At 29.7% G+C, this 21,005-nt stretch overlaps 1 protein-coding gene across 1 annotated transcript in view; it reads right to left on the bottom strand.

The window, feature by feature from the left end:
- Positions 1 to 21,005, bottom strand: part of LOC111710594 (uncharacterized) — a 28,433-nt gene that overhangs the window by 7,017 nt on the left and 411 nt on the right. The window contains exons 2-16 of the mRNA XM_023484705.1: positions 20,933 to 20,967; positions 19,532 to 19,626; positions 18,723 to 18,789; positions 15,827 to 15,888; positions 14,628 to 14,655; positions 13,627 to 13,682; positions 12,231 to 12,299; positions 9,827 to 9,911; positions 9,479 to 9,521; positions 7,945 to 8,021; positions 6,970 to 7,046; positions 6,204 to 6,267; positions 4,988 to 5,040; positions 2,759 to 2,841; positions 1,049 to 1,125 (exon numbers count right to left, since the gene is read on the bottom strand). Coding sequence (XP_023340473.1) covers positions 1,049 to 1,125; positions 2,759 to 2,841; positions 4,988 to 5,040; positions 6,204 to 6,267; positions 6,970 to 7,046; positions 7,945 to 8,021; positions 9,479 to 9,521; positions 9,827 to 9,911; positions 12,231 to 12,299; positions 13,627 to 13,682; positions 14,628 to 14,655; positions 15,827 to 15,888; positions 18,723 to 18,789; positions 19,532 to 19,549 — 859 coding nt within the window. The 5' untranslated portion in view covers positions 19,550 to 19,626; positions 20,933 to 20,967. The remainder of the gene's footprint in view (positions 1 to 1,048; positions 1,126 to 2,758; positions 2,842 to 4,987; positions 5,041 to 6,203; positions 6,268 to 6,969; positions 7,047 to 7,944; positions 8,022 to 9,478; positions 9,522 to 9,826; positions 9,912 to 12,230; positions 12,300 to 13,626; positions 13,683 to 14,627; positions 14,656 to 15,826; positions 15,889 to 18,722; positions 18,790 to 19,531; positions 19,627 to 20,932; positions 20,968 to 21,005) is intronic.

Raw genomic sequence — 21,005 nt, 5'->3', positions numbered from 1 at the left:
TAATTTAAAGCATTTTTCTGACTCCTGTTAAAGTGATTTCAAGTAACCCCTCCGATTTTATGCATAGATATATTTTCAAACCTAGAAAAACGGCAGTATCTTCCAATATCATTGATCAGATAAAGTTTTTAATGGTACCGTTTGTTAATCGGACATTGCCATCTTAGCATGGAGGGTCACTTGAAATTATGCTTGCAATCCCTTTTATTGAGAATAAATCTATTGTTGTAAATACTTTTCATAATATTTTGCAGGTTTAAGAGGAAAAAAGGAAAACATCATTGTATGAAAAATAGAAATGTTATTTGAGTTTTTATCTTTCAATATTTTGCTCGTATGTTAATCTCCTAATCTTTGATGAAAGATTTACAAATTTGAATTTCTTTCAGCTGTCATTCATTGTATAACAATGAAAAGGGAATTCTTCTTAGAAAATTGGAATTGATTGATTGATGGGTTAACACCATCTATTTATTTAGAAATAGGTTGTGGCATTTATTTGGCAATCTAATTTCAGCGATATTGTTCCTGAACAATAATCACTAAATAGCCTAGTCTTGGTTTTTCAAAAATGGGGCCTGCCATTATTTTACTTCAAAACAACCAGAGATGATATGAATTTAGTATAGATTTCCATCGATTAAATACAACTATAAGATTGTCCAATTCTGTGCGAAATCATTCATGTCTATGATAATTATGAAAGCACAAAAAAAGCAGACCACATTTTGGAAATGCTAGAACTGTGCCTATTTTTTGTCATTATTACAAATTTTGCTAAAATTAGGTTGCCACATAAATCCCGCAAACTATCTCTATAAACGACCCTCAAGTCTTCAATCAACTGATAGATTAATCTTGTTTGCTAAGAAAGAATAACACTGCAGTAAAATTCAAATCTTTTTGTCATAACTAAACAATAATTTTATCCTTGATGTCAAGATCCACTTTTAGATCTGAATATATTTTGTTGGTAAAGTGATGGAAAAACTACACCATGCATAATAATATTATTACTTTTGACGATTTTATAATAAGTTAATCCTTCCTGGGGCGCATTTACAATCTTCAAGTATTTTCTCAAAAGCAGCTTCAAACAAACAGTTGGACATCTCATACCTGTACCTAAATAACATATCATTTAGTAATTGTTTTCTCTTGCAGGTATGCCGTTAAGTGATATCCGATTCACAACGGTAAACCCTTTACCCCTTTATCTGATCAATAATGTGAAAGATATTGTCATGTACCGTACATGTGTTTTCTATATTAATACCTCTTTGCTCTATATGTGTAAACACAATATTTCCACTGACCAAAAAAATCTTCCTAATATGTATTTCTGCTTTAAAAAAGGCAGTTGAACTTCCTTATGGAATGATTCATCTCTATATTGGGGTTTTAGCATTTCTAGATAAAGATGGGCATTGTTTTTTGAACAAACAAATATTTAGAGAACAAACTCATACTTTGGAAAAAAGGTTTGGTTCAGAAAAAAAACGAAGGATGGACGAACGGATTGGGTCATTCAGAAAAAAAAAACGATATAGATGGAAAATGAACCATCATTTTGAGAACAAAGGAAAGAATTTTTTTGAAGGAACGGAAAAAACGAAAGATCAATGTGAAAATGAAGGTAAATGAAAGCATAGAAATCAAAATCCTAAATGGTCTTATCCTAAACATGTTTGCAGAAAAATGGCAGAACAGTAGACAATAAACATTTTCCTGGGTTTCCTGAGAACAAGACATCTTGTTTGTTTTAAATTTTTACTGAACAAACGAATATTCCCGATTTTGAAAGAACACAATAGTTTTTTTTAATAAATGAACAATTTGTTGAACAAACTTTAAAAAAAGATTGTTTTTTTTTACCGAACCAGTGATTTTTCAAAACAAACTATTATAAAAAACTCTAGTTTGATTTCTGAAAAAACGATTATATTGCACAAACTATTTTACTAAACAAAGGATTTCACTGAAGGCTCGATCAGTGAGAAAACGAACAAATTATAGATATAAAGTGAACAATAATCTTCAGAACTACCTAAATAAATTTTTTTGAATGATCAAAAAAAAAAAACTAGGATGGTTTTTCACAAATAATATGAATGAATGAAATGAAATAAAGTCAAACTCGCTCATTTCTAGGTCAGTGTTGATAACAGAATTTATGCAAGAAAGTCACGGAAAATAGTTTCTGGAAAAAATCCTGGGAATTTAGACTTGGGGTAAAAATCACAATTTCCATAAAAAATGTCACTAGAAATTAAGTTAATTCTCTGGGACTTTTTCCTCTAAAATATTATGGAGACTGTGCCAATAAAGTCTCAGAATAAATAATACCGGAATCAAAATCCTTTTGGCAACAACAAAAATTCAAAAAAATTTTGTTCCAAATACATACAACTTTTAAAATTCTTCTTAAAGGATCACACCACACATATTAGATCGATTTATTTGAATATTTATATTCATTATATTGTAATTTTTATTTGAATGAGTTATTTTTTACCTAAATAATTTTAGTATTCTTTAATTTTAAACAATCTTAAAATTTGTAAAGTACACCTTGTGGGGTTTAAGGTGCTACCAACATTTTTTTTCTCTTTTAGTGGCAGACGCTACAATAAAATTACACAAAAATGTAGCGCCAATTAAACCTTTAAAACATTTATCATGTCACTCAACTTAACAAATCAAATTGAGACTTTAAATCCAATTCAAAGAAGCAATAGTTTGTAATTCAATTAATTACCCATGAGATTTTGGCAGATACATCAGATCTATTTCATGCTCTTGATAACAATCTCTTTGTGAGGGGGTGAACCGGTTTAACACCTGCAATACAATGTTATAAGATTTATCATCATTACTATCCTTCATTAATATAATTTAAATATTCATTTTTTATGATATATAAGGTTAAATTAATCTGCAGATTAAAACAAAGATCATTAAACTTTTATCATCATTATTAGTTTAACAATCAGGGGCGTATGGGGGGGGGGCCGGGCCCCCCCGCCCCCTTCTACGCGTGCCCCCCCTGAGAGGCTGAGAGGGGGCACCCATGAGGGAGGCTCTTTTAATATTACATCTGCTTGCATTTCCCTTCCTCAGGCCAAGCACAGTGGCGTACCTAGGGGGCAGTAGTCCTGTTGCCCCCCCCCTGGAAGTTCCAGGCGGGGCACTGCCCCCCCTGGAAAATACAAAATTAAAAGGAAACTACGTTTAAAAAGTAACACCTGACAATGACAAAGACTAAGGATTTGTCTGAATTCATTGATAACACAAGGAGAGAAAAGTTTTGGCCTTCTAAAGAGAATACTTCATTACACAAGATGTACTATGACGGAGAGCAGACTTAACGATCTTGCACTTAAAGCTTTACACCCTAAAAGGCTGTCTGAGCTCTCTAGTGAAAAAATCATTGAAATGTTTGTGCAAGCAAATCCCAGAAAATTGTAGCTTAAAAGAGATGGTGAATATGAAGATAGTGTAAATTCTATCTAAAAATTTCAGAAGAAATTTCATTTATTAGTAAAAATATAATTTTTAATGATGCTGTGATTATTGATTTATGGTATTTTTATGGTGAACAAAACAAGTCCAGGTGGAGGGGGGCAAAAAAAAATAAAAGAGGTATCAATATTTTTTCAAAAAAGGGGTTTTTATGGGGGGGCATACTGTTGCCAAGGGGGGGGGACCCCAAAATATTTTTGTGCCCAAATTGTGCCCCCCCTAAACAAAAGCCCTGGTACGTCCCTGTTGACAATCTCGTGTCCACATAAAAGATATCAGAAGTATCACAATCATGATCATTATCAGTAAATGTATTTTCTGCATTCGGAACTCAACTGTCCATATATATACTACCACTCAAACTTGTCCTAGAATGTTCAAAACTTTTAGCCAAAATTTAAAAAGTCTTAAACATATATAAATTTTTAAATTTTGTTGAATGAAGATAAATATATAAATGGATTTAAGGCGAGCATAAGATCATTTACTACAGCCAAAAAATATATAAATTGATAATAACTATAGTTCCTGCATTGAATCAAGCATGGGGATTAAAATCAGTTTTTGTCCTTAATGCAGCAATTCATATAAATCCCATACATCTTGTAAATCTTAAAAAAATTGAATTTGAGAAAGAGGTTTTTTAGAAACATATGAACAGTGAAAACCAGAAAACTCCAGTATAGGAAATGACTTTTAGACTCAAGTATTGACGTTGAATAGCCCAATGAACAAGGGGGCACAGTAATTTTGCAGTGTGAACAGACCCATTTCTTTTACAAAGTGATTTATAACTTAATAAAAGACCTAATTGCTTAGTAACAACATCAAATTTTGTTTAATGTCGTCTTTCTATTCTACAGTTTTTTGATGAAAACTGTATTAGTTTTATTTCTTTTATTGATTAGGAAATATGTCCTTCTATGTTGGTCCAAAATATCTAATTCCCAAAATTCACTGTGAAACAAAGGTTTTAAACATTTTATTATGCACATCTCAAAATATTGAGTTTTCTAGATCTCGGAAAGGAATCATGGGTCTTTGCCACAAACTCAATTTTTTCTAATTCCTGTAACAATCCATGTTGTAAATCTTTTAAACTAAGATTATTTGATCTTACAGAATTCATAGTTTGAAATATCTCAATTCACGACATTTGGATACAAATATAAAGAAGGAGATCAGAGTTTGTGGTAAACACTCAAGTCCTTTTTTATTTGATAGACAAAATAGACCAAAGGCCGAATTTTGAGAATTTTAAACACATCTGGATGCAGTTCAAACATGGTCAGTTCTGCTAAACAATGTACTAAGTGTTTCAAGATTTGAGCTGCCACTCAATTGGAACCAATTATGGGGGTTCAGCAACGCAGTTTAATTTTTTTAAATTCGACCTCTGGTTTCAATTGTACATCAGAATTTTTTGTGAAATTTCAAAAAGATGAACAGTCCCTCTATTGATTACCTGTGGGTTTGCAGTGTAAAGTGTAGGAGTGATGGGAATTTGATTTTCGGTTCCTGAATCAATTAAATCATTTAACCTGGCTGTAAACTTAATTAAATTCAACAGTTAGGTTTTAAAATATATTTTTCTATTTTCCCAAAAATATTTAATATTGAAAATGTTAACTTGCTTTTAAAATATTTAACAAAAATTCAATTCCACGAAACATTGAATAGTTACAACTATGCATATTCATATTTTTCAGCATAAGAATATTTTATTAATTTCATAGTTTGTAGAAAACATGCACTTGTTAGTATCTCTATTCTCTACAAAGAGAGTTGATATCTTTTATATCACATTTATAAATTCTATAATTGTTGCATAAAACCAAAAAATCTTCAAAAATCACAACACTGGATCAATTTAGGGTTTTCTCATAAGATTTTATTTTTTGAAATTATTAGATAACTTGGAGAAAATACGAAATAATAATTCTGCTAAAAACTATGTTTGTTAAATCTGATTGAATCTTAAAAAAAGCATAGACTGATATTATATATTGGTCAAACTTTAAATAAATAATTGCTCCATTGTCCTTTTATTTTTGAAACCTGTGCAAGAAAGACAAGGTTGTGTAAGTTTGAAGCATGAAAGTTTGACAGGAAACAAAACATTAAATTAAATGATTTTTAAAATTTTATAAATTATTTTAATTTCTATTATTTTACAAGCTGTCAAGTTTAAAGCATAATATTCAACTATAACTATACATTTGCAAAATTATACCAGGTGTTAAAGAACATTTTACATTAAAGGAAATTTATTCTGAATTGGGATCTTTCTGCAAATAATTTCTGCATAATATTAGTATTATAGAAAACATTGTTAAGATTTTGCATAATTTTTTCTACTCATTTAGTACTCTGAGAATCATCTGCTTTTTACGAAAAATGGGATTTTTTAAAAATATTTTTATTTAAATAAATTCAGTATACTTTTACATAAAGTGTTCTTTTAATGTTTTGCTCAATTTTTTTAGAAAAGCAAATACAGTTTGATCCAACAAACAATCTGATAGAATCCTTTTGGTCGATTCCTTTTCAAATCCAAACAATCAGTAAAACTAAGTAGAATAACATTTTTGGAAACAGTTAAATTTTTTTCTTGGGCACTTTTCTAAATAAAATTATTTATTATTTTTAAGCAGTGTAAAATATTATTATTTTATGCTAACCTGGAGCGACATGAAAAGCTCTTTGTCTCATAATTGGCATATCAAGATGGTGGGTTATAGCTACCTTGAAACCAAGATTTTATGAGATTTAAGATCAATAAATAATTTATTGTACATAGGAAAGTGTTTCCAGCTTATTACTAACCCCTCTTCTAACTAAGGGGGTCAATTTGAACCCCCACTATTGTTTTTTTAGTCATTAGTCAAAATTCTCAAAAAAAAATTTGCGATAGTTTTGAGATTAGGTGGTAACAAAGTTGAAGCTAAAGTCATTCTTTCTTCTAATTAATTCAATTGTTAAGATTGTAAAAAAGCAAGGTTATTGATATTACATGAATACGTTTAAGTCAATTGTCAAGGCTTCAAAAATATTCTTTTATTCTTTATTATAATAAAATGATTTGAGTTTGTGGTAAATGCTCAATTCTTTTTCACATAGACACTTTAAAATCTAGAATTTGCAAAATCTTACATAAAGAATTCAAATATTTAATTGATGGCCTAAATTTTATTTTACAAAAATGCATGGGGGGGGGCTTAGGTGAGGGGCCTTGTAAAAATGTGTTAATTATTGCAACTATTTTACAGGGAAGTTACTAGGGAATTTTACTTTAATAATTGGGTTCCCAAGGCCAATGTTGTAGAGTATAAACAAAATTGGTTGAGGGAACCCGTCCCTCTGATGGAGCATCATAGGTTGGTTATTTTGATGAAAATTAGGCAAATGTAATATGGGAAATAAAATTAATTGTCATTAAAGTTTTACCTTTAATCCTTCGCTTCCTTCATCATAGTAACCGTAATCAAAGGATTCCACGTCAAATAGTACAGAAAATCCATTATCTTGCAACACATAAAAATTTTTATTCTAAATTAAAAAATTAATTTAAATGTTTTCTTTTTCAAAAAAAGTTAATTAAAGGGATTAAATTGACTCTCTTAGTTATGGCAAAAAAGTGTTAACCTGTAGATCCACAGGGTGAGTAAAACAATGGAATTATCAATGTTTTGGACAAAAATTTTAATTTTTTGTTTGCTTTGGATTTTAGATATAAAATACTAAAATGTGATGAAAAAATTGTTCTAAAATATTTAGGGAACTTTGTATAATTTATTTTAAAAAAATCAATTTTTTGAAAAATGTTTGGTAAATATCTATTGTTTTCTAAACATTTTTAAAAATCCTTTAGAATAAATTGAAAAATAACAAAAATCAAAAACCAATAATTGCATTTTTGCAGTTATAACAGTTAAATCTAGAATATTATTTGAACACTTACTGCAGCTATATCCTCTTTGAATTTTTGAGGATTTTTTGTTATTTCTCATTCAATTTTTAAAATAAAACAATTAAATAAAACATTTTTTACGCTTATAAATCTGAAGTTAACAAAATTCTATAACTATTTTTCAAAACATCTATTATCCCGTTTTTTACTCGCCCTGTAGTCAATGGGTTAATTGATTGGATATTTAATACTTATGAAATTTATGAAATTTACAGTGATAACCAGAAAACTCTGGAATAAAAGGTCGATTTTAGACGGAAGTTATGACTTTCAATAGTCCCATGAACATGAGACACAGCAATTGGGCAGTGTGTATTCAGACCCATTTGAATTAATAATTGATTTTAGAACATTAGAACTTTTGTATGTATTTGCTTTTTTAGTGAAACTAACCAAGCTTTTCTGTTACTTTTATTTTATTTTTAAGATTTGGATTAAAGTGTTCTGTGTTCCTTTTCCAGTTTTAGCGCCCTTAGTGACAGTTCCAAACCAATAGTTCCAGTCTGTCTCAGGCCCGTAGGGTATAGCACTGTAATGATATATTTAGTAGGGTATAGCACTGTAATAATATATTTTAGTAGTGTAAAGTACTATAATAATATAATATAGTAGGGTATAGTACTATAATAATATAATATAGTAGGGCATAGTACTATAATAATATAATATAGTAGGGTATAGTACTATAATAATATAATATAGTAGGGTATAGTACTGTAATAATATAATTTAGTAGGGTATAGTACTATAATAATATAATTTAGTAGGGTATAGTACTGTAATAATATATATTAGTAGGGTATAATACTGTAATAATATATTTTAGTAGGGTATAGTACTATAATAATATAATTTAGTAGGGTATAGTACTGTAATAATATCATTTAGTTGGGTATAGTACTGTAATAATATAATTTAGTAGGGTATATCACTGTAATAATATATTTTAGTAGGGTATAGTACCGTAATAATATAGTATAGTAGGGTATTGTACTGTAATAATATATTTTAGTAGGGTATAGTACCTGTAATAATATAATTTAGTAGGGTATAATACTGTAATAATATATTTTAGTAGGGTATAGTACTGTAATAATATAATATAGTAGGGTATAGTACTGTAATAATATATTTTAGTAGGGTATAGTACTGTAATAATATAATATAGTAGGGTATAGTACTGTAAAAATATAATTTAGTAGGGTATAGTACTGTAATAATATATCTTAGTAGGGTATAGTACTGTAATAATATAATATAGTAGGGTATTGTACTGTAATAATATATTTTAGTAGGGAATAGTACTGTAATAATATAATTTAGTAGGGTATAGTACTATAATAATATAATTTAATAGGGTATTGTACTGTAATAATATATTTTAGTAGGGTATAGTACTGTAATAATATAATTTAGTAAGGTATAGTACTGTAATAATATAATTTAGTAGGGTATAGTACTGTATTAATATAATTTAGTAGGGTATAATACTGTAATAACATAATCTAGTAGGGTATAGTACTGTAATAATATAATTTAGTAGGGTATAGTACTGTAATATTAAAATTTAGTAGGGTATAGTACTGTAATAATATATTTTAGTAGGGTATAGTACTGTAATAATATAATTTAGTAGGGTATAGCACTGTACTAATATATCTTAGTAGAGTATTGTACTGTATTAATATAATTTAGTAGGGTATAGTACTGTATTATGACACCATCGTGCAACAAAAATTTTGTTTGTTTTCATATATTTCGTTCGTTTACAAAAACCATGCCCATCTTTACACCCAATACATTAATCTACAACTTAAAAAGTGTTGGTATGAGTACATCGCATTGTTAACGTTATATTTTAAAAAATTTTAAAATCGCAAAATTTCACTTTAGATCTTTCTTGAAAATATGTGAGATACCACACCATTCGGTTCAGCTGTTTTGACATTTATTAGAGAAACAGATAATTTTAGCTCAAATAATTACCTGAAGTTAAGTTGAGGGGTGTACCAGCAACAAATGCCGTAATCTATTCACATTTCAAAATTGATTTAGTAAAATAAAAGTAGAATTACTCCTCTTTTCACCAATTCTAATTTCTGAAAAGGCCTCACACACACTTATATAATTTCAACCTAATAATGAGACCGTTGATATTGTTATTTTATAAGCTATATATATATAAACACCATTAGGTTGTAAAGGATAGAAAAAAAACATACGCTCAATACATGACAACATGTATACAAATTTCGAATAAACAAACAAGTTTAATTTTTGAACATTATTTTGGAATTAAAAATAAATGAATAATTCTAGAATCATAAAATGTTCCTGTTCCAAAATCTCTTTTGTTCTCAGCATGGTTGTAGGTTGTTGACCCGTTCCATTTAGAATATAGGAACATATCATCACAAGACTAAAATATTGATCAATTAATAATAATAAAAAAGATTTAATTTCAAAAGTATATATTTGTCATTTACCATTGATTCATATAAAGAAAAATTATTAGCAGTAAAATGTTTTAAAATTCAAACTAAATTTTTGTTTTTTATCTGGGCAAATTAGATATTTTAATTTCAAATATGAATTCGAATTTGTAAATGTAATTATAAGTGAACCTTCATTTACAGAGTTGTACATCTGATTCACAGCGGTTCCCTTTACATAAACATGTAAGATATGTCAAGATCATTTTTTTCCATTTTTCAGAAAATTAGTTCAAAGAGTACAGTTGTAAATCTGGTGCTTGTACTTCTTGAAATTACGTCATCATATTTTTGAGATGAAAATTACATTTCACAAATCTTTAGTTTTTAGTCTTACTTCATCCTTTTCCATAGACAGGAAATATTATAAGATTATTATATAAACACAGAATAAGGGAATATCTATATATTGGATAAGATTATATATTCAGCATAATATTTAATGACATGAATCTAATATTCAAGAAAAAACTAGCCAACCTTGGTATTTTGTACAGGTTTTTATCTTTGCAGAGTTTCTCGTTTTTTTTTGGTAAATTTTTCAGTTAATACATTACGCAAGGTGCATACCAAATTTACATCAGTGCTTTTGAAACCTTTCTGTGTTCAATAATGAGGAAAATATCGTCTGTTGTGTAGATAGAAAAGCTTTAAAATCTTACAATTCCCTTACTTTTTTTTTCCAAAGCGAAGTCTATTTATATAAGAAAAACTACAAAAGAAATATATACAGTATATCTACCCCGCATTAGATATCAAAATAAATATTTTAAGGGTGCCGTTTAAATCGAGCATGATCAAATTTGAAATAAAAGTCCCTTTAAGTGGCTAACAGGCTAAACATTTCTAAAAAATATATATAAGGGAGAAATGTAAATAAATATTTATTTGTGTCAAAAATAATGATGATGTGACAATATTATAGAGATTCAGAAATATATTATAAGAAGCTTTTTCATTTTTTTTTTCTCTGAGTCAGATCAAACACATTCTCTAATCTTTATGTTTATTTTTAATTTATGCAAACATCCCATCTCTCCATCCCCACATATCCTTAGTAAATATACACTACATTTTGTTTTTGTTTTCAAAAACTAATTTTCCTTCTCTTGTTTCTGTCTTTTAATTTTAATGATAGTATTTCTTTCAAAATAAATATGGTTGAGATTGTTATATACTTATACCTACCAGTTATAAGTTTTTATTTCGATTATTAGAAATGCATTTATTGATAGAAGTTTATTCAGTTGATATAAAAGAAGTTCATTTGATGAAAAAAGAAATATATATAAATAAACATGGAAATAACTTTAATAAGTTTATACAGTTGCAGCAAGCGTCAAATTAAAGATACTTTATGAAAAGATAAATTCTATGTGAAATATGGGAATTTTTGGTATTTTCGTATTGAAAATATATCAACCTGATAGGAAGTTGATAAAATGGGAATATATATATACTAGAAATTCAAGGCGCTTCGCGCCCTTCTTTCTAGGCTTTTAGGGCGCTTCGCGCCCATCCTCTATTTAAATTAGGAACATGTTCAAATTGTTTACATTTCAAAACAAAGATGAAAAATTGTTTTGCAGATTTTTAAAAAAAAATCGCGGATTTTCAAAAATTTAAATTTTTTTACAAAATTAAAAACCTCTTAAACACAAATTTTTAAAATTTCAATCATTCATAAACCTTCCCTGGGGTCCCTAGATGTCCCACAAAAAATTTGGGCCCGATCGGTTCAGCCGTTTTGACGTTTATTGGATACAAACAAACAGACAGACAGACAGACAGACAAGCCAAATTTATATATATATATATACTACAAATTCAAGGCGCTTCGCGCCCTTCTTTCTAGCCATAGAGGGCGTTCGCGCCCATCTTTCTAGCCTTAAAGGGCGCTTTGCGCTCATCTTCTAAATTAGTAGTGAACATGTTCTCTTTTTGTACATCGTAAAACAAAACAAAAATAATTCGCGGATTTTTACAATAAATTTCGCGGATTTTCAAAATTTTAAAAAATTTAATGACGATCGAATTTTGATAGAGACAAATATTTGAAATTTTATTTTTTCATAAACCTTCCCTGGGGTCCCTAGATGTCCCACAAAAAATTTGGGCCCGATCGGTTCAGCCGTTTTGACGTTTATTGGATACAAACAAACAAACAAACAAACAGACAAACAGACAGACAGACAAGCCAAATTTATATATAGATTTACTCAGATATAGTTTCCCATTATATTAACCTGATGAGAAAGCCAAATAATGGATTTGTTGATACTAATGTTTCGTACTAGCAAATAGTTCTTCAAAACCTGAACAGAGTTTTAAATCTAAACCATTTATTTGTTAGGAAAGTTTTATTTTGTTTAAATAAGGCAAAAAGTTTTGGGCTGAGGCGTTTACAATTAGATCGGAGGTCTAAGTCGGAACTTTTTTAATAACATTTAAAGACATTTAGAGACATTTTTAAAAGAAATTTTGCAGTCCTTTTTGTATCAATTAATGATAATAGTACCCTTCCAAATAGACATTCCTTTACATTCGGAAAATAAATGATTAACGACCATTGCTGTTCGAATACAACAAGGTACCCGGCCGTAAATCCTTGATCACGCTCTTTAACCCTATCCATGCTGGGGTACTTGACAACCAGGATACGCTGGGGGGGGGGGTCAATTTGACCCCCTCCCCTCTAAATCCCATGTTTTATGTCAAATTACATGTTTTATAACAAATGATACATCATTAGAAAGCTCTTGTGCTCTACTTTTAGAATCTGCAAAAAAATTGCAAATTTGCAAAAATTGAATTTTTTATTGCAAAATCCAGTTATTTAGTAAAAATGTGTGCAAAAAGAAATTTATCCAAAAAATGAAAATTATACATTTTTGAAAAGCCCTTGACCATGCCGTTTCAAATATGCAACAATTTTTGCAAAATTTAAAATAACCTGATTTTTAATGGAGAGAAACTAAAAATGTGCAAATTTCCTTTGACAGGTTGTTTGCAAAAAATTTGCAATTTTTTTCGCAAAACTTGTGCAATCCGTTTCCTTATGTTATAGGCTTTACAAAAAGCTAAATTTTATAAAAATCTGACAAGTGAAAGTGGGTCAAAACAAAGATTTAGTTTGTTACAGGCAAAAGCATTCATTCAGGCAGTTAGTATTAAAGCCCGGTTTTAGGCCTAAAGGGAGGGCTTTGGGTATGTAAGAAAAGTCAGAAAATTTCAAAAGCCTCAGACCAATACTTTTTGAGTTATGTAAAAAAAAACTACAGGGGGGGGGGTCAAATTGACCCCCCTCCCCCTAGCAGGAATAGGGTTAAAAAGTTTGAATTTATTCTTGTTTTTCTATTTTAAAAGTAGTAATTCTTGGCTGTGGTTTATTGAAAACATTGCCTTGATGATTTACGCAGCAGATCTAATCGTGGATATCAATCAAATTTGACACTTTTAACAAAGTAAAACGAAGATTTTTCTTATTCTTGTTCAGATTACAAATGGATTTCACATTTTATGAATCAGACAAGCCACTCCTCCATTGGAGGGACATAATAAAATTCAAAAAATAGAATGATACAATAATATTTTTTGAACCTATTCCATAGCGGAGAGTTAAATATGATTTACAGAAAATACCTCGTAAAATTCTTTCCGTTTTAAATCATGCTGTTCATCATTTTCTGTTCCAAGCCCTAAACATAAAAATTAAAATATTATTTTCATTAAAGCGGCTTCCCAGTACTATAATACCCCCCCCACACCCCTTCCTCCCAATTAAGATCTTATCAATTAAGAAACAAATGAAGAATTGAATGATTTGTGTCTCTAGAAATGTTCCTTTTATATTGTATATATATATATATATATATATATATTTAAATAAAAGAATTGAGTTTACGGGCGCTTTGCGCTTTTCTTTTGACAAGTTTAGATTTAATCCGTTTCTCTCCAAATTGCAATTTTTCTTTGTAAATCGTATTTCCCTGGATTTTTCGGTTGAAATTGGCGCAATTTTTAAGACAGTAAATGTTGAAATGTAAATAAGAGGGCACTTTTCATTTAAAGGCCAATGCTTATTTAATTCTATTGACATGGGGGGTTATCAAATAAAGGTTAAATTAACTTGCATTAAATTAAAGATTGAGATTAAGCATTGATCTTGATATTCACTTTACAAGATTTCTCAGCTCTGGTTGTTTAATGATATCAATAAACATCGTGAACTGTTTATTCTTTTATAACAACGAAATTCAAAATACAAAATGTTTTTATTCTTGGTAAATGAGTAAAAGTTGTATCAAATAATATACCAATACAAAATATTAAGAAGTAATAAAAATTAGACTTAATGATATAACTTCCCCAAGTTCCACAAACACAGAATTTATATCAATCTTTTGTTGTTCTCCAAACTTAAGAATAAATAAAAAAAATATATATTTAAAGGGAGTGACCGGCTATGTAAGGTAGTTGAACTGAGTATGCAGTGTTGTGGAAAACTTCTTTCGGATTCATTTGAGACATATTAAACTTTTTAAAGATCTGTAAATCCTGAGTTTGAGCGCAAATTCGACGATCAAAACTCCTACTTTGGGGGTGGATACGTTTTCAGAATAAGTTTTTTTTTTAATGTTCACCTGTATACGTAGAGTTGTCAGAATTATCCTGAAGAGAAAAGCGGTGTCACAACATTTATAAAAAAATCTTATAAAATGCTCTAAAAGTTTGTAAAACAAAAGAACAAATTTGTTTTAAAAGTATTTTTTATGTTGATGAAGGTACATTTTAACAAATAATTTTCAGATTATAGAAAATGTAAATTAACCGGCTCAGTAACATCTCGCCATATAACATCTCGCCATATAACAACTTGCCTAAATAACATTTCGCCAAATAACAACTTGTCATTTTAAATTTCTACATTTAACAACAATGCGTCTAAATAACAGCTCGCCATATGAAAACAAAAAAAAACAAAATAATAAAAATTTTATTCAGAAGAAAGTTATGAAATATTGGTCAGCTATATTGATGAATACATAGATATATATAAAGTAGATTAAAATTTAGTGTCGGAGAAGTTGTTTATGTCAACCAAACATGGTTTCCCCCGCTGAGTTGTAGATGCTTGCAGTACTCCCGACATTGTTGGAATTACTATATTTGCGAATTTTTTGTTTTTGATTCGTGGATTTTCATTTACACTACAGTTTGATTTTACAATTCATATATAGACGAGTTGTTGTGTATGGCGAAATGTTACTTAGGCGAGTGGTAGAAGAAAGTAATGAAATATTGGTCAGCTATATTGATGAATACATAGATACATATAAAGTAGATTAAAATTTAGTGTCGGAGAAGTTGTTTATGTCAACCAAACATGGTTTCCCCCGCTGAGTTGTAGATGCGTGCAGTACTCCCGACATTGTTGGAATTACTGTATTTGCGGATTTTTTGTTTTTGATTCGTGGATTTTCATTTACACTACAGTTTGATTTTACAATTCATATATAGACGAGTTGTTGTATATGGCGAAATGTTACTGAGGTGAGTTGCTACTTAGGCGAGTTGTTACTAAGGCGAGTTGTTACATAGGGTAGTTGTTACATGTCGAGCTGTTATATGGCGAGATGTTACTGAGCCAATCAACCCTTTTTTGTTCTTCTCAATAATAGCAAGAGTTGATTTAAAATATGTAAAAATTTATTCTAACGTGCGAATTGCTTAAGTTTGACGTGGTTAGCTAAAAACTATAGCAAACATATAGAAATACTTGCACTAACAAATTAATTTGCACAAAAAGATTTGATTCAATATTTTGTTGTGTCCTCCTTCCCTTTGTGCCTTTGATGAAATCCTCGTACATAATTCTCACCAAGGTTTCATTTTCATAGAAACCTGGTTTTTACATGATTATCCTAATACATTTACCTATATAGATCCAGACAAAAGTTGCTATGACAAGCAGGGGTGACTTTAACCCTATTAGGGCTGGGGGTCTGAATCTATTGAAAGCCCTCTAGAAAAATACCTAATAATAAATGTATAGGGTTGCAATGCAAGTTCATAGCCCAATTTTTTTCAAGACCAACTCATTGAAAATTACCTGTAAAAGTTTGGATTCAAGAGAGGATAAGATAAAAAAATTACAAAAAATCCTTTAAATAACTTTTCTTTAAAAGTAAAAAAATGTCAATGTGTCAAAAATTGGATTGGTAGCTTGGATAAAAAAATGGCGGGGGGGTTAAAGTGTCGCAAAGCCTTTGCCTATGATTTGCCTTAAAAACTAACTCATACTGTTAGTACCCCTAGACATGTACAATGTACATTTCAGTTGTTAGTTTTCAACCATTGAACCCATGTTCTGTCTATTCAAGAAAGAAGCGGCAAAGTGAGGAAAAAAGGAAATGATTTATTGCCGCAAACTTTAATTTTTCAATCCCTATATATCTTTGCAACCGGATGACGTAAACTTTATTATTTCAATCTATAAGTCCTGTCAGATAAAACAGTTTCAGTTTGAAAGATCAGGTTGCAAGATATGGGGATAAGGAAACTTGATGGTAAGTGGCAAAAACCTAATTTCTTTATTTAAAATGTGGACAAATGTGTTTATGCCTTAGATGCCAACACGATTTCCAAGATTTTTGTTTCTTAATTGGAGAATATCCGTTTACAATAAATCTTTTAAAAAAAGGAAAATTCATAATTTACAGTTTGAAATATAAAAATTACACTATCAGAATCTTTTTATTAGCATATATTTATATATATACAAGTAAAACTATTGCCGTAATGTTCATTGTAATAGTAAAATGCAAAGTATTTTTTGTCTTCTATTTGTTCTGAAAAGACTTTCAGAAAATTGGAAACACTTGACCTCATTTCATTGATGTTATCTAATTTTCAAAGTTCTAAGCACTGTCTTAAACTCAATTTTATCCTCTCTCTGTGTAAATTGAATGAAGTGTCTAGATAGCACAGAAAACTAATTTGAAAACTTCACTTTTTTGGACAAACGATTTAGATGATTTATGAACCGCATCAGGTTTACTTTAAATATTTTATAAAATGAGTTTATCCTTCCTTAAGGTAATAATGAAATAATTCTATAAATGTTTTTTTATAGTCCTGGTTACTATATATTACTTTTAGCGTTTTTAATTTAAAGATCCTGAAAAACCAAGGGGTGTCACTTTGTTGGTACATTCTTTTTCCCATAGATTAGTAGCAATACAGATAGAACACTAGATGTGCTCAAGTAATACTGCATTTTTTAAGGATAAGTTTTAATTTCCACCCTTTAAAAATATCAAAGAATGAAGGAGGTTCTATTTCTCCTGAAAAGACAAAGAAAGAAGAGGGAAGGGGGTCAACACCAGCAATATATTCAACCCCCCTACCCCCCCTCTTATAAAATAAGTGCCCAAAATAAAGTAATAAAGAAAAAGGCATAGATTAAAAACAATACAGATATAACACTAGATGTCGTCTTTTCAAGATTTAGGGGTTTTTCGTTCACAATAACCCGGAGGTAGAAGCCCAAAGTAGTTACGCCAGGCCTCTCTCCGTATCGTATTCAACGTGGCATACGCGTAACAGGGTTATTGTGAACGACAAAACCCTAAATCTTGAAAATACGACATCTAGTGTTCTATCTGTATTGTTTCTAATATGTGTCTTTTCCCTTGCTAATGGTAGATGGGAAAGTCTACTAAAGTCAACGAGTGTGGGTTCACACCCTTTGCTAATGGTAGATGTCAAGTCTACTACAGTCAACGAGAATACATTTCTACTTTTGCTGAATCAATATGTATTTATAAGTTCAATGAATGCATTCCTGAAAATGTTTTGATTATTTAAGTGCTGACTAGTTATCTACTTGTAAATGCACAATGAATGTATATTCAGTTGAGATTTCAATATGTATACTTTGTTTCAACAAAAACGACCAAACAAAATTATCAAACATCATATTTTGAATTGGCTCATAATAAATTTTCTTTTGTGTTTTATTTTAAGCTGAACCATCATACATTATTATTTTGTATTTTGTGTTTAAAAATAAATACTATAACTATAACTTTATTTAGGGCACTTATTTTATAAGAGGGTGGAAGGGGGAGGGGGGTTGAATATATAGCTTTTGTTGACCCCCTTCCCTCTTCTTTCTTTGTCTTTAAACGGTGGAAATTATAACTGATCCATAAAAAATGCAGTATTACTTGAGCACTTCTGTTATAGCGGATAATTAATAGAATTTTTAGTATTAACGTTAATGGGTGAAGGTTTTTATTTATTAATTTTTATAAGATATTATTTAAAATGTCAAAAACTAATCTTTTGGCCTTGTAGTTCACGCAATTTTGGACATTTAGTATTTTTTCATGTTTTTTTTTACTATTTTACTCAAAAATTAATCTTTAAGGGACTGTCATTGTAGTTTCAAAAGACCTCTTCTCTAAAAAAGGGCATATTCGTTTTTCTAAAAGTGCCCGTAAACCTTTATATGATTAAAAATGCGAGATATATCGTGGTTTGAAAAGTATATAAATCTAATTATTTTCTTTACTATATGTAAAGCAGAAATCAAAAGTAAATTAACTAATTTTCAAGAAATATGAAAATATTCTGTTGTATTTCTTGTATTCTACAGTTAATTATGCCATGATGAAAATGTGTCGGCTATTCCTAACACTTTTTATTTTTATTTTAGGATAATATTCATTTTCCTAATTCATTGAATAAAGATTTTCTGATCTGGTTAATATTACACACCACTACACTGGGAAACAAAACCTAAAAGAAAATATTTTTTATTATATTTTCAAGAAAAGAATATATTTTTAAACATTTGTGAAATAAATCAAAGTTCTGTGCCAACTCGTTCATTGATAGTCTTTAAATTTCCACAGCATTAAATTCACTTTTTTAATTGCATAAAATACTCGAAAATTAAAAAAAAAAGATTATGATATATTTTGTTCTTTTTAGAATATATTAAAACAAAATTTTTTATATTGCTTAAAATAATGTGAATTTCAAACTTCATCGTTACAGGAGGGCGCAATTCAAATAACCAAAGAATCTAAAGAATTATAACAATTAGATTTTTTTACTCGGATCATTCATTATTGCAGCTTTGAAAACTCAAACAAACTCAAAATCTCAAAATGTATATTTTTCAGACCAACACGTACACCTGAGGGTGGTAAATTTCCCAAATACCCAGAGAATTTCTATATTCTGTATATGCTGTCTGTATATGCTGCAAAGTACATCATGTAAAAATAAAATTGTATCAGAGAAACCCGGAATTCAAGAAGTATATCATTGCAAAAAGTATATCATCAGTTAAAATATATAAAATAAATCATGTTTTAAATATGATATAACAAATTGAAGATTTCGCTAGATTTGGTAATAAAGCTCCAGCTGTTTTATTACAGAAAATTAAAAAAAAAAAACAGTTTTCCCCCAGTGCAGTACAGTACAGACAGTACAGTACAGTACAGTACAGTACAGTACAGTACAGATTTACCTGTGAGAGTGGAACCATACTGTCCAGGGTGGTTTGTACTGTACTTTTTAAGAACTCGCTAGTATTGTCGTGTAGAAAGAATCCCCCCGATACAACTAAATCAACTCACTCTTCATTACCAAGTCAGAGAAAAAATTGTTTAGAAATAGTCCGAATTTTCTTCAGTTAAAGGAACCCCCCCCCCCCTCTAATCTATATTAGACCAAAATAGCCGAATAAAAACTTTAAACAAGAGAAAAATCTTTTTTTGCATTTTCGTCAGAAAATATGAAAATTTCTGGGCACGTTTAAACAATTTTCACTTTTCAATCAGAAATGCAGAATGCAGATTTTCTCTAGAATGTTTCAAAGAATTTTCTAAAGATTTGAAATCTCTTTTATGTCAACTCCAGTGAACCAATTAGCGCTGGGGGAGTCGACACTTACTACAGCGCGGGGATATGCATAGTTACACAAACTTGTCAAACTAAGGAGGGGGTGAAATGACGTCATGAGCCCCGCAAAATGGTCTCCAACTCTCTGTAAGCGCAGATGAGTATTTAAAATAACCTGGCGTTACCCCTTTCCTTTGGAATAGGTGTTATAGAATTGATGTATAATTTTTTTTTTAAAATATTTAATATTTATTAGTAATGCAAAGTTTTTTTTGATATACAAGAAAACACTGCATAGCTATTTAAAGATGAAATAATTTCTTTAAAAATGTTATTTATTACTTCTATAATATCTATTCTAACGTTTAGGGGTTGCGCCAGGTCACTTTAAACACTCAACTGCGAATACGGAGGATTGGAGACCATTTTGCAGGGCTCATGGCGGCCGTGCAGCCCCTCCCTCGTTAAACATGTTACAACAAGCGTCACAATTCTTTGATTCTCTGTACATACTTTTAAAACAGGGACTTCCGTATACAAAACTTACTTTAAAGAATTTACACAGGTGTAACTGTTACAGTATAAAGCAGTAAAAAAATAATTTGTCTGATGTAAATTGTTACAAATTTTGCAACTAACTTTTGTTTAATAAATTTGATTAAAAATCAAGATCAGTTTTTGTGGACATTTCTAAGTCTCTATTTTTGATAATACATCATTTTTATCCTGTTGATAGCTTTGTGACAGCTATGTGATACATATCTACCAAAAGCGAATACAAAGGGGTGGGGGGGGGGGCTGATCCTCCTTCCTGGAAAGAAGAAAATTTAAACCGCCGCCTCTGGACAAAATTTTACATTGTAAACTGTTGAGTAGACCATAACTAAATATGTTTTTTGAATTTTTTTTCATTTCATACTGTTAAACAACATCAACAACTCTTCAAGACTGCTTCTTCATGTTGTCTTGATATTACACAGTGTTTTGGTAATCACTGTATTTATGGATAATTTTAAAAAGTAAGTTCCTGAAGCGAAGACTATTATTGACCAGAAAACACTTCTAAAATTGCAAAATAATGATTGAAGCAAAAAAAGGGA

The sequence above is a fragment of the Eurytemora carolleeae genome, unplaced genomic scaffold (genome assembly GCF_000591075.1).
Source record: "Eurytemora carolleeae unplaced genomic scaffold, Eaff_2.0 scaffold984, whole genome shotgun sequence".
Classification (NCBI taxonomy): Eukaryota; Metazoa; Arthropoda; class Copepoda; order Calanoida; family Temoridae; genus Eurytemora; species Eurytemora carolleeae.
This window is presented reverse-complemented; position numbering and strand designations above follow the sequence as displayed.